General features: G+C 37.8%; 1 protein-coding gene across 2 annotated transcripts; it reads left to right on the top strand.

The window, feature by feature from the left end:
• Positions 1 to 1,971: 1,971 nt before the first annotated feature.
• Positions 1,972 to 12,665, top strand: LOC137954990 (uncharacterized). 2 transcript variants are annotated; one of them, XM_068801885.1, is made up of 16 exons: positions 1,972 to 2,083; positions 2,171 to 2,273; positions 2,748 to 2,816; positions 2,926 to 3,075; positions 3,225 to 3,298; positions 3,372 to 3,474; positions 5,351 to 5,393; positions 5,539 to 5,601; positions 6,494 to 6,720; positions 6,826 to 6,946; positions 7,020 to 7,123; positions 7,207 to 7,326; positions 7,405 to 7,575; positions 11,562 to 11,708; positions 11,784 to 11,929; positions 12,331 to 12,665. In XM_068801885.1, the coding sequence occupies exons 1-16, from the start codon at positions 2,020 to 2,022 to the stop codon at positions 12,480 to 12,482; spliced, it is 1,857 nt and encodes a 618-aa protein (XP_068657986.1). In that variant the 5' UTR covers positions 1,972 to 2,019; the 3' UTR covers positions 12,483 to 12,665. The 2 variants fall into 2 exon arrangements, with proteins under 2 accessions (XP_068657986.1, XP_068657982.1); XM_068801881.1 differs by having other exon boundaries at positions 2,926 to 3,099.
• The last annotated feature ends 2,218 nt before the right edge of the window (positions 12,666 to 14,883 follow it).

The following is a 14,883-nucleotide window of genomic DNA, read 5'->3' as shown; positions in this document are numbered from 1 at the left end:
AAAAAGTGGCTGAATTCCTAACTACTCCGATGAAAGCAAACCTTTAAATTTGACACCATGATATGATTTGTAACCAATACAATGTAAACCATTTAATACGGCACGACATGGTTATGAAAGATTTAGCTTTTGTTTTGGTGACATTTATTTGATTTGTTACACCATTAATTTTGCTTAATTTGACACAGGTAAGAATTAGATGTAAGTTTATGTGGTTTACTCCTAAAAAATCATTAAAAGTATACGAGTAATTGTAAGTTTTTGCTTAATATCAATGATATTTGCTGGTTATTTCACTCCTACTAGTTAGCTTAACCATTGGGTACTTAAATCTGAGCATCACCAGGTATATATATGCATAAACATTGAATCGATCTCTTCCGGTCACATAAGAGAAACAAGTCTCATTAATCACCATTCCCTCTATTTACTTTAGCCAATGAGCCTCCCCTAACTTGGTTGAAATTTATGTATGTGAATGGTGAACTTCTCCACCTCGACTCATGGATCTAGTGGTTTCACTGCCCGACAAATTTAGATCGTACGATAGATAGGTGAATTTACTTAAAAGTTGTTCGTGATTATAATTTCCATAATTGCATTTAGAACAATTTTGGAACCTAAAAGAAAAAGAGAGAAAGGAGGTTTCGATTTCATTCTTTCTTCATGAATTGGAGCTTTCTGTTGCCCACCCTATCTCGAAGCAATCGAGGGGGAAAATAATTGATAAAAGTGAATCGGAGCATCTTATATGCAAAATACTCCTGAAAAGGAGGTAGTTCGAGTAACAAAATTCCTAAAATTCGACGGTTATAAGGATTCCAGCTCAGCTGATGACAGGATTTTCAATGGATCACACATTAGTGGGGGGAGAAGCAGCAATTGCAAATCAAATCCACTCGACTGAATAAGCTAGGTCATCAGATTCTTCATCCCATCAGCATCTTGCTCTATGGAATATGAATGTTTGAAATACGAGAATATAATTGATCTCTTGAGTGAAACTCATTCACCCACATCAATTAATCCTATTTAGAAGACCAATCACAACCAATTTATACTAATAGGGTTGTGCATAAAAGAGTTACTTTACTTAATTGTTCAAGGGGACAAGTCGATGCATAAATAGCCTTGCTACATTAGGAGTGAAGGCTGGTGATACCGAATGAGACAATGAGAGTGAAGGCTGGAGAGTGGTGGTAGCCCCCTCCCTGCAAATTAAGTTCCTGAGTCTTGGTTTAAAATAGACAATCTTGTCTAGTTTTCGTGGTGCAGTCAAATTAATTCAAAACAAATTGTCTTTTGTTAACCCAAGGCGATTTACTATTGCACCATCGCCTTAATGTTAATTTCTTGGAGGCACCTGAGTCTAACCATCCCTGGTGTAAGTCCACATGTTTAGCCACCTAAATGGAACTCTTCCTAACCCAGGTATTCTCCTTTTTGGTATACGTCCATGTAGGGGTGGGCATCAAGTCAGGTTTCATGGGGAACCCGACCCAAAAACCTTGGGTTCGGGTTTTGGGTTTCATCCATGGGTCATGGATGGGGTGGAAAAAAAAAAACTCGTTGGGTTTCAAGACAGGGAGAGGTCACGGGGACGGAAGAGGGATGAGCCCCTGAGTCCTTGACGCCGCCCATAAAATGGACCAGTCGGGACAACATTAACAAGACCTCTGTTTCAAATTTTAATATTATAAAAACCTACCGGATGAAACCTACATGGCATAGTATGGGCCGGTGAATGGTGTTTCTTGGATAAGGGGACTGGATCGATATTGAAGGGGCGGTCATGATTCCAGCCAATAGAGAGCCCATTCAGGTTTTTGCCCTCTGAGACTCTCCCATACTGAGGTCACTTGGGCTTGCAGTGGACTCTCCCAAAAATTCCAGCTTGTACAGGTTAAATTTAAGTGAAAGTCTCATTCTTTTCTAGCGGGCAATTCGCATTTCGCCCAAGTGCATTCTCGCGCTTCAGCAATGCCAAGTCTCTCCCGTGCTCCTTGATTGACTGTTTTAATGGAGAAGGTTCCGTCGTTGTGGTCGCTATGCGCCGAGGCAATCACAGAGGAAATAATCTATGGTATTTGTGTATTAATGATGAAAATTTTGGTTAGGATTGTCTCAAGTGTTTATTATTGATGGTTTTTTACGCCATTGGGTTGTTCAGGTGATCATGATTTGGAAGACATATTTGAACTCCCATCGAGCTTGTTGGAAGAATTGGTTGCGCACTTGCCTCCGGTAGCCTTGCATAAGCTAACCGCTGATGTGTGAGTCAAACTTCCTGGAGTTATTTACTCATTTTAAACTTCCAAACGTTTCAGGAGTTTGGGCATTATTGAGGAAAATGGTTTACTTGCTTACTGTGTTTATGGTAATTGCTCAGTTGAACAAGTCCGAGTGTAGAATATTTTAAGAAAGAGATGTGAAAGTTAATTTCTGAGTTTAGAGTAGATAGAAGATGATTTTGACGATTTGTAGCTTTAAGCTAACAAATTGTACAGTTTCTGTGGATATTATGACTTTGGAGTTGGGCAAACAACAAGATTTCTGGGTGGAGAATCAGTGACATGATTTGTTAACCTTTGAATTTCCCTACTTTCCGAAATAAATGTTGTTGTGACAATATGTTTTTTTCCAACTGAACCTATTATTTGTTCATTTTTGTGTTGTACAGCAGTTTATGCTGCCATGTTTGTTTATCTGCTTGTTATTAAAGCCATATATCTCTATTCATTCGGCAGGTCACTCAAGCATTCTAATAGCCAACAATGTATAATTAATAACAACAAGGACAGGCGAAAACGTGGAAGGTTTGATTGGAATCACATTTTTCCTGTAATTGAAATATGTCTTTCCTTCGGCATCCATTAATTAGGAAATGGAATAGATTATGCATTCTTAATAATTGATTGCTCACAGGTTTGGAGACTTTAATGCAGTATGGAAAACTCTGTTTGAGTCACGCTGGCCTCAGGGTGTGAAGCAGGTATCATCAAGTAATGGTGTGGCAATGGTAACTGGAGAGACATGGTGCAAATTGACAAGCGAAGGTGCTGATTGGCAGCAAAAGTACTGGGAAGCACATATCCAGAAGTACATTATCATGTTTAAATAAGTTATAGTGATTTTAATGATTGATTATCATAAAGCTGTGGATTGTGAAATTAGGCATCCTCTCTACAAAGAACTGAAGAAGTGATTGCATGGTTTTCATGCAGCTGCCTAGATGAAGCAGCGGAGACAGCATTGCTTCTTTCTTTTAGTGGAGATTTGGGTGATATTGCTATTCCAGGTACTGTTGCATAATATGTTTCTTAAACTGCGCCTTCTATAGAAACTCTCTCATCTTTCCTTGTGCTGTGCAGAGTCTGTTATGAAATCTATTGGTTTTAAAGAAGACATATGTCATACATCTTTTGACTACTCTAAATTATCCTATCATTGCCTACGATTTGGATGTTATGCCAGGTATTAGTTCTTTATGCCTACATATTAAACTGTTATAAAATCTGTTGGTTTTAAAGAAAACATATGTCATACATCTTTTCACTACCCTAAATTATCCTATCATCTCCTATGATTTGAATGTTATGCCAGGTATTAGTACTTTATGCTTACATATTCTGTAGATATAGGCTGACTGACAATTTCCTTCTACACTGGGCTAAATGTTTATTAATTCCAGTTAATAGATAGTTAATCCCCCTAGTTTATTACTTTAGGAACCTTCAATGTTGTTAGAATATAGACAAGCTTGGGTGTCATTGATGTAATGATTCTATGATCTTTGTCCCTTTTCACTCCTTCTAGGGTGAAGGGTATACTTATAATTTTTGTATTATTGGGATCGATAAATAAAGCTTAAGGGGGAGGATTAGGACAAGACCACAACCCTAATCCTCACACACTCTTCTCAAGCAAAGTTTCCCCCTTGTCTTCCCTCTAACCTCTCCTACATGACCTTCTCTTCTTCTACCTTCCTTCCTCCTCTCTTTCTTCCTTCTCTTCTTCACTCTTCCACTCACCATCTTCCTACAGTAATATCATGGGATCCTAAAAATCATCAAATGTTTTGTTGGATAAGATCTGTGGAAGATTGTTTGGGTTCCTAATGATGGTATGTGATCTTATGAACGTGTTCAGGGTCCAAACTTTGCTATGTTGAGCCTGTGATATATGAAAAGTATCATACAATCTGAAATAACTAGTAGAATCATGCCACCAAAGCCAGCTATCCTTGGGATTCTGCAAGCTCAAACGATCATCTCTTACTCTGGTCCACTTGGAGTGGGAGACTCCCTTCTTGCAGAATTGCTGCCTTCTCAATGGACTCCGGATTGCAGCAAATCACATCAGACCCCCTGCCATCACTGAAGTAGACTCCTTAGTTATGATCAATTGGTGAAAAAAAAAAAAATCTAATCCCCCGGGTGGCTCTTCTATTTGGTGGAAGAAATTATGAACTTGGCTAAAAGTTGGAACATTTCTGGTTGCATACCTCTAGATCAGCTAACAGCCAGGCTGATAGGCTTGCAGGAGAGGGAGCATTACTCCTAGAGTTGACCATTCATCATCTTTGGGGCTTATCCTCATGTACTTTCTTTGCTTTAGTTATCCTACTGTAATTGTATTGTTATCTGGACCTCCCCTCTCCTCGGGTGGCTCCTTTGTAATCTTTCTCCTCTATCATGCAATCAATCTCACTTTTGAAAATAATAAGATAATAATGGGTAGAATCAGGAAAAGGAATGTTATAAAATTCTTGTAGCTACCTCTGAAGTAGCCAGGACAAGGCCCCCATGGTAATGTTGATCGGTCAGGCAACAGAGAGAAAAGCAATTGTGGCAATTATAAAGAGTGTTGTTATATAATATTAATTTTATTCCCAAGGTCTTGACAGTATGCTTGTTGTTCACCAATTTTGTGAACTTCTCAAAGCTTTATTCTTGTTGTTCTTTAGTCTTGTGGAGTTTGTGTAATAGTAAGTGTAGTGAGTTCCTTTCATCTGTGACATGCTTATACCCTGCAGTTTGGGATTATCTGACACTGATTGGTTCAACAAATTTCATGCTTACAACTGTTTCACATGGCCCATCAGTTGAAATATTACTTGATTTTTGTGACTGATGCAAAGTAATTAATTCATTTTATCCATTTCTTCTTGGTCTTATTTGAGTGAAAATCTGGAAAAACAGTCTGCTGATTTTTTTATTTTCTTTTTATATTTACAGTGGGAAGTCTCCAGTATGCAATGCTATTTGATTCATTTTCTATTTCTATTTACTTCTTGGGAATTGCCTAGATACATGTAGCTAAAACCACACATTCATCTTATTGTATGCAGCTGTGTGAGACTACAAAATGTCCTTTGTGTTTCAGAAATGTGTGTAAGTTTCAAACTTATTCAGGGGAAGTTGCCCATGTGATCTTAATGGCTGGATAGAACTTCAGACCTTAATTTGTAGCAATGGTAATGGTATATTTTGTCTTTTTAAGTGATTTTTTACACACTTGTACTCTATTTGTCTCCAGGAGCTACTAAAGGATGGCAAGTTGCATGGATTGGTCTTCCGGAGAGTCAAGTCCAAAACTCATGTAGAACTTCTATATCCACGTTACATACATATTTTCATGGTTTCTGAAATTCAATGGAACTTTTGGAATATATTGATCAATGTCCAAATTGGTATTCTTTCATGTTGTGTTATGCCAATGCCTTCTTATATGTTTCTCTTATGCTCATGTGCCTGTCAATCCTGTTTCATATAGTGTATGAATTATGAATGGCTATGTATGTATTAGCATGTACATGTTTTTGTTATAAGAGGAGATGCATCTTCACATCATCCACTCAGTGACTTGCAACCCAAGGTAGTTATTTTCACTCCAAAACGAGGAATATGTTAAACATCTGTGTATATATTCTCAAACTTGTATTTTAGCATGCAAGTCTGTTAAAAAAACACGTGAAATTGCTGGTTACATGGCAGTTGCCCTATCATTGATTTTTTCTGTTTGTTTACATGCTAATTGCAGCGTGCATAACCGTCCTCATTATCATGGACAAGTAGAGGAAAGTGATCTCTGTCTGATTCCAGGATATAAGACTTCTCTTGAGTATATGGCTGACGCTTAACTTTGGCAGCAGTTCAAGAGGCAATCCTAGGCCAAGTGGGGTAGCGTTATCATTTTTTAACTTGGAAAGCATACTTCCTTGTTGACTTGACTGAATCAGATTTTCCCATCAACATCTTTTACGTCAACCTCCCTTCTAATTCATTTACTTATCATAATCTTTTGAGTTATTTTGATTCTTCTTGGTTTGTATGTTGTTTGATCTTTAGGGGCCTCCTCTTGTTTTTCCTTGTTCTTACTGAAATCTGTTCTTCATTGTGCTCCCCCACCCCCCAACAAAAAAAAAAAAAAAACATGCATAAAATATGTCATATCATCTTTATAATGTAGGGTTCTTAATATTCTTATGCAGATTGATGGGGCATGCAAGTTAATAAAGCAGAATATAGAGACATTGCAATCATTGGAGTTCATTCACTGCAAACTCTCCCCTTCTACTTTGAGTAAAATTTGTAGTTGTTTGTGTATAAAGAACATTGAAAAACGCAAGTTTCATTGCTTCTCCATCAAATCTTCTAGCATTCTTGAAAGTGATGCAGCTTTGATGCCTTCTGGTTTCCTATCCTTCTTGACAGAAAGGTATATGTTAGACTGTCATGCTACAAATGTTTATCTTAAAAAGGTTCAAAATTGATTAGTTAGCTAAGACAGGATTACATGAACGATGATTTGTTTTCATTGCAGGTCATTGCATGCACTAACATTTTCAGATAATCACATTGGACCAGATTTTGCACAGATGATTTTCAACACTCTCATTGGTGCGTCTGCTGATTTGTCTGCTCTTGAGCTGTCAGAGAGCAATGTAGGCAATTATTTCTTCTGTTCTTGAATCTTGGTTTGAGCCAATGGACTTGTCTCATAATTCTAATCTGCAGATTTCAGGTTGGCTTACTAGCACAAATTGGAAAATTCCAAGTTCCCGGCTATCATATTTGGAAAAGAACAAGTCTTTGAAGTCCTTACGTGTTCTTAATCTAAGGTTTGATGTTATCAGATCTTGTATGGAGCCCTTCAGATCTGATGCAAATAAATTTCACTCACTTGCCATATCGTTTTTGCTAGAGGAGACAATTTACACAAGGAAGACATGGAAGATCTTAAATCTGTGCTAGTTCACAATTTCATGCCTAACTTGCAGAGTTTGGATATAAGTGACAACCCATTTGAGGATGATGGTATTAGGTCAGCAAACTGTGCATTTTATCGTCTATGTAAAATTGTCACCTGGAAGTTTGACTTTGGAAAATTGATTTCCGACAGGATTCTTATTTCATATTTCACGGAAGCTTCCGAAAAAGCTTTGCTGTTGCGGGAATTAAAATTAGAGAATTGTGACCTTTCCTACAAAGGCGTGGCAGAATTGCTTGGAACTCTCTCTTCCTTGAGGCCATCACTATATGCTCTTTCAGTTGCTGGCAATGAACTTGGCAGGTTATTTTTCTATTTCTACTTATAAAGTTTTCATTTTCAAAAAAAAATAAAAAATTATAAAGTTAAGGGGATTGATGTGGTCCAGGCATGAGGATCTTCTTCCATGCACTTGATCATTCAGTCATCATCAAAGGTTTTTTATTTGTGTTGTTGAAAAGGATGAATTTATTAGGAAAAGAAGAGGAACAGATAGCCCCCCTACAAATACAAATTGCAAGAAGCCTTTAACTACCAAGTGTTGCAAGCCATTTCCATCCTTAGCAAGCTAATCAGCTGTACTGTTGTCTGTCCTGATTACATGAGCCCATGCAACTGTGTGCAATCTTATTTTGTTAAAGATGTGAGAGAATTGTTGATCATATTTCCATGGATGGCTAGCAGATCCATTTAACTATGAAACTACAACCGTAGAATCACCCTCAACTATTACCTGGGTAATGTAGTGTATGAAATTGTGCGATCAATTCCTAACCCCTCTCCTGGTTGAGGGTGACTAAAATTGCATGATCAATTGGTACATCAGGAAGAAAGAGTCCCCTTCACATCATTGGTATGGCTTTTCAAATTTATGGAGTTTGCTACTTCTGTTTTTTATATTTGGAACCATGTTCCTAAAACTGCCAATAGTTTAGCTGACTCTCTTGGTAGAGAAGGGGTTTCCCACTAATCTCTCATTGTTAGGGATCCCCCTTCTTGTAACTTTTGCCTTTGGGCTTACTAAAATAACATTTCTCTAAAAAAAATGTAGTATATGAAATTTCATGAAAGTAGGGGAAGCAAAGGAAAAAGTGTGGGAGAAGAGAGAGAGCTAGAGAAAACAATTCATGTTCAATTAGAAGAGAGTATATTATGTTCCCTCTTCTTTCCTATAGATAACATAAAACAATGATAAAAAGACACAAATGTTCCTGCTCCCCTTACACCTTTCGAAACAAGATTCTATTAGAAACTACTCTCCTAAAAGCTAAGTAATAAGAAATTACATTTCCTAACATTCCCCCTCAGGCTGGTGTTTATAACTTCAGCTTGTAACATAATTTGTCAAAACAAAAAACAAACCATTTTGAATGTTTAGGTCTTCATTGAAGAAAACAGGTCACATATCTTTAGGTTCTTCTTAATCTTTTTACTTGATCTTGCTGTCTACCTCTGCATAAAATCTGCATCTTTCATTCTCCTTCTTACTTGGATATCCTTTAAAACTTTGACACCAAGCACTATCTCTAATAAAAAATTTCACCACCATCTGTGGAACTCTTCATTTTAGGTTGTTCCAAACACCTTTTTTTGTACTTCTCCTTCTACTTCTCCCTCTCAAGTTGGGGATCCATGACACCAAAAGACCCAACTTTGCCTAGAATTAATATAAGGGAAAAAATATCACTGCTAGCCACTTGGCAAGACTTTAAACACCAACAATAGTCAAAGAAGACTAGATTCAAGCTAAATTTGGGCATATTCCTGCTCTACCTAGTAGTGGGTCTAAAGACATTGCTCCAAAGTGATGAAAAACATAACCAATAGGAGAAATACTAATAGAGAGGTCACAGCCTACCCTTACACATAAATTCGGATGTTGCTCTTCCATGTGACTCATCCACACATAGACTATCACCCCACCATAGGCATGGACAAGGAAAGAACAAAGGTGACTAGTTTTGACACCAATAAGAGCACCATGTTCAGGTTTTTCTTTCCACATTACCAAACTAGAATCCATACAAAATTAATTCATGACAAATTTAATCAAGAATTTTGTTTTTCTCTAACTTTCTCATTTTTTTAAACCTTCTAATGTGCCTTGACACCAAAGAAAAAAACACTGCTGTCAAACCAGAATATAGCTTCTCATCCTTGAGAGATGAGAATCTAGAGTTGCAGACACCAAAACTTGAGTTTCCATTCTCAGACTAAGTCATCAACCCATTTGCGGGTTATGGCAGAAAGATAACAAACAATGCCTGGTAAGACTCCAGCAACCTCAACCACAAACAAAAATTCACCAGCAAACAAAGTTTGCAAAGCCTCCATCATAGATAATACTCCAATAGAGTCGTTGTTATGAGTCTTGGCATCTACCTGCATAGATGCAGGTAGATGAGTTTCGAATAGATGTGTTAAATGTACTGGAAGGGTAATTTGGTCATTTCCCATTAGTATGGTTGTATCTAGAAGAGTGTCATATGTTTCATGAAGTTTAGAAGTGCCTATGGTCCAATTTTCATAGTTTTTAGACTTGTATGTATGGAGATATAAGGTGTACATGTTAGTGGGGGCAGAGAAGTCTTTTCCTCTACAACTCACTTAAGTTAATAAAACGGTTAGAAGACTCGTGCTTTTCCCATAATCCAGAATCATGACTTCTCAAGTCTCTCTCTCTCTCTCTCTCTCTCTCTCTCTCAACCCTATTTCTCTCAATTTGCACATGGTATTCGACCGTATCGGTCCATATGATAGGCGTTTGAAGCATTTTCTATCTTGAAGTCAGCGACCTCATAAGAGAGGGGATTTCAAGTCTGGGGTGGTCTGGTTGGTAAAACCTACAAACCGAAACCATGATAGCATGCACTTTGAAGAGGATTAGATGGAGCTTTTATTAGACAGAACTTAACACACAATAGTAGCAGACATCTAATAATCCAGAATTGACCTCTTACACTGTTATCAACTATACAGGTAAATTCAAACTCAATAAGGCCCTGTCAGCAATGAGAAGATAAACTGAAACAAAATGAGCTGGCTAACAGCTGCTGTTACACGCGTACCTTTTACTGGGAGAAAGAATCTTCAAAAAACCGAAAACTTTGGCTAGCTTTTTTTGTTTTGTTACCAGTGGAGTCAATCGTAGATGGGGACATCAAGTAGCAGCATATGATGGGAAAATCAATGTAGATAGCTGCTGTTGTTTTGCTTTTGTTCTGACAACAGCACGTGAGGGCTTCTCCAGCTGTCTTACCAAAGTCAAGAGCCAAAAAAAAAAAAAAGCAACAGCAGAAGAACAATAAAAAAACCATTAAACAGGACGCTGACAGCAGAGCTTCTGATCAGATCGCTGGGATTATAGGAACCCTGGTGCTCTTGTCTGCTGATATAAGAAAGAAAACAGAGATTATTTTTGTAGTGAAGCAGATTACAACAAGGTGAGAAAGGAAGACACTTCTTGGATTTATATAAACACTGATAGCAGAGAGAAGACAGAAAAAGAGATCAGGGAACTAAAAGAATTGGCAGAGAGCTGTACAATAAAGAAGGAAAAGAGAACTAAAAATCATATGAACTTATCTAATGAAAATATGGAACTCCAATGGCTTCCATGACTGACATAGAAACGTGGGAGAAGAGGGAGAGAGCTAGAGAAAACAATTCATGTTCAATTATAAGAAAGTAAATTAGGGTTCTCTTTTCTCTCCTATAAATAATATAAAACAATGATAAAAAAAATTGTTCCTCTTGCACCCTTGGAAACAAGAATTGTAATAAACTACTTTCCTAGAAACCTAAGTGAATAGTGTTCATTGTAGATGCCCAAGGGGCCAGAATACGATGGAAGCATTCTCTCCTCATGATCTCTGATTAATCCACCAAAATCAGCAGGCCTGGGTTGCCTTGAAAATTGCCACCAAAATTAACCTTAAACCAGTCTTGCCTGGGGCAATCCCGGGAACGACCTCTTTTGGTTGGCTGCAGTAAATTATTCAGTGATATAGATATTTCATTGGCAGCAATGCGTTGGCAATCCATAAGTGTTATTCAGTTCATGGTCAACATGTAGAAGACTATTTTCACGGAGATGAAAACCTTTCAAATTTGAATACTTTGGCTTGAGGGACAGTTGATTTCATGGTTATGCCACAATGGTGATTTTGTACATAGACTGTTCGTGTCCCAAGGACTGTATTCCTTTTGTACTGATCCTCAAAACTGTTGATTTGTTTGATTGATTTTAAGTCATTGGAGGCTCCGGTGCTTATGTTTCCATGTCACAGTCATGTTGCAGCTTCTCTGGCTAAATTCTTGACAACTCCAAGTATTAGAGAACTGAACATTGAAGATATCGGGCTAGGGCCTTCTGGATTTCGGCTGCTGGAAAAAGAAATGCCAGACAGAGTCGGACTAGTTGAGCTCAACATAAGGTTTACCTGGAGAACCTGATTTTGTGCATTAGAATGTCTTAATTGCAGGACTAATATTTCTATTTCCACATTCAGCAAAAATCGTGGAGGCATGGAAACCGCAAAGTTTATCTCTAGACTGGTTTCACAGGCTCCTGAGCTTGTTGCAGTTAACGCTGCCTATAATTTCATCCCTGCTGAATCATTGGAAGTTATCTCACATGCATTGAAGCTGTCTAAAGGTATGTTTCAAACGGCGAATGTAGTAGTTCTCAGGCCGTTTGACACTGCCCGGGTTTCTGTTCCTGCCTTCCTAGATAAAAATCAAGGATTCAGTCTATACTAGTAGCATTATCTGTAGTCAAATTCTATAACAATTCTATTGTCTAAGAAATTGGGAATCACTAAGTTCGAATCATGTACACAACCCTAGCATCCCCAGTCTTTTATCGTAATTATTAATGTCCTGCCCGTTGAGGCTAGCATTTAGAAGGTTTTCTCATCAGATGTGATGTTAGAATAGTATCTGATCAGTGACACTCTGATCACTGATTCTCGGGGATAACATTGTTAAATCTTCTGAAGGTAAGTAGCTATCTGTGGAAAAAGTTCGTCTCCATTTACCACATTTCTTGTCTTTCAGGTAAACTGGAGCACTTGGACTTAACAGGAAACACAAGCTGCTATCAACCCCCTCATGTGTCCATGCTTCTGGAGTTCCGCATTAATGGCAAGCCCATTGTAATTCTTCCATCATCACCAAATACTGTCGCTCCCTATGATGATGATCCGTAGCTGTTTTACAATTTTGTTTGGCTTATTGACAAAATTATAAGCTAATAGTGGTTTATTGGTTGATTATGCTCATACCCACGGACAAAGCTGGCGCAGGTCGACCTCTTAAATGGTGTTCTGTCACTGACGTTACATCTAACGTATGTCACCAATAATCATAACTTCATCTTCTAAAAATCTAGAAAAGGGACACATTTATTTTTTTATTTCTATTACATTAAGTTTATACTTGGTTGCCATGCCTCAATTGTAGCTAACGTCAAGGAGACCATTGAGCTGCAGTCCAAGTCTCAATATTCATTAAAAACTGCTGCTTAATACAAATTCTAGATCTATGGGTTTCACTGATAGAGAATTAAAACACTGATTATTTGTATTTGTTTAATACTCATCAAACCAAACTTTTTCAATTTGTGTAGGATTCCATCTCATTCCCACATGTCTAATTATGCAAAATTAAGAAGCATTGACCTCCATACCCAGCTCTAGGGGTGGTATCGAGCTATATTGAGTTTAACTTGATTTTAATATTTCGAACTCAGTTTAGGTTCGAGATTCTAAAATTATAATCAAATTTGAACCCAAAACTTTTAACTGGAGTTTGAACTTGAGCTTGAGTTGGGTTCGAGTTCTAACCTATACTTAAAATTACAAAAATAAAAAATTTAAAATATAAATTAAAAAAATATTAGGATTAGCTTAATATAGGTGAGCTGCAAACTATCACATAAGGGTTTAATATAAATCCATTGTAGTCAGTAGCAAATAATAGTGGAAAGGAACTCTCATGATTTGATGTGACTGATTTAAATCCAAAAATCCTTGTTCTCAACGGCCATATTGATAGAATGAGCAGAATTTCCATTTCCGCAGCGCCTTCGGTGTCATGGCCGGGTCATTGTGGGAACCTCACTCCAGAGAGTACAAGTGCCTGCACGCACAAACAATATCAACTGCAACGCATTCAGAGATCGGTTGGGACAAATGATAAAATCGTCTAGACATATCTCTTCACCTACTCTGTCGCTTTCTTTTATTGAAAACGACTGCCACCACTCTTCCCCCTCCCCCCTTTTTTTTTTCTTGGATTCTACTGCAAGCTTCCCTATTCCTGTCGTGAAAACGATCAGGAGATTCTCCAAATAAATGGTCCATACCCTCTTATCAGTTACATCATTTCTCTTCTAATAATTATGATTAATTCGTCGTGATCGCGCGTAATCAACCATGAAGAATTGAAATTTATAGTAAAAGTGGGTGGTTTGTACACCCAACAAACCAGAAACTGGACAAGACGACTTCTTGTCATTGGTTGGAGCTCTTTTATTCAGACAGGTTGTTGTTTTGCTGTAATCATTCTGCTAAGACATTCAATTAAAACGGGTGGAGCATCAATCAGTTTTTTCTATAACGTTTCTTTTTAAAGTACTTGTTCAATCAGTAAACCCCACCAAAGTTTTTGGTTTCTTCTACCTTAAAACAAAAATAAATCCAATCTTATCTTCTTCTTGTTGGTATATATGATGGTATTTCTACGTTTTGTATAATTGTTTTATGACTATTTTAATGAATCTTGTAAATCCGTCAGTGTTATTAGAACAAATTCTTTTGCAGAGGTTTGTTTCTCACCTTTCGTCCGCTTTTAAGTCGGCTACGGTTCACCAACCGAACAAATTCCAGAACGATTGTTGGAGCTTCTAATTGGACTTCAGAGAAGTCACCTTATGAAACACTGGGTGAGAGAATATGCGATCCTTTCTCCCCTCCATTTCCTCTGCAACCTGTCACCTTGTATAGACCTTTTTCCAATACCCAAAACGAATGGATGGTGAAATGGTCAATGCAAAGTCACTCTCTCGAATTATGCTTTGCTTGAATCCCAATCAATATCTCATTTTTCTGATCTTCTCTTAATGGCCACTCTTCACAATTTCTTGGACGTCGTTTTGGCTGATTTCCAAGAGTTGCCTCTTTTAGGATAGGTTCCGTTCGTGATCCACTTAGTGCTGTTTATTCTATTCCTGTTCTTCGTTTTCGGCTTCCAGACTTTCACTAGTATCGGTCGGGTCACCATTTTAAAGGCAATAGAAGAGTTTCTGTAATCTCCAATAATGCTAAATTGTCGCCTGCCGAAGAAGAAATGGAAGGGGATTTCGGGGGGTCACGATGAAAAACCCTAACCGAAATAGGGACTCACCTTGCAGAGAAAAATTATGAGAACGATGAGCAACAACTCCAATTTTTCTCTCTCGATGAGCAATCCAATCCGCTCCTGACGGCTTTTCTTTCTGGCTGGTAGTTCCTCTCCCCTTTTTTTTTCTCGATCACCGTTGATGTTAGAGGTTGAGAGAGTGACGCCAGAGGCTGCCATTTTAAAATGCGCGTAGTTTCCGACAACATT

The sequence above is a fragment of the Aristolochia californica genome, unplaced genomic scaffold, assembly GCF_029961685.1.
Source record: "Aristolochia californica isolate CCGP_79_NKW_82.1479 unplaced genomic scaffold, dmAriCali1.0.hap1 SCAF_1, whole genome shotgun sequence".
NCBI lineage: Eukaryota > Viridiplantae > Streptophyta > Magnoliopsida > Piperales > Aristolochiaceae > Aristolochia > Aristolochia californica.
This window is presented reverse-complemented; position numbering and strand designations above follow the sequence as displayed.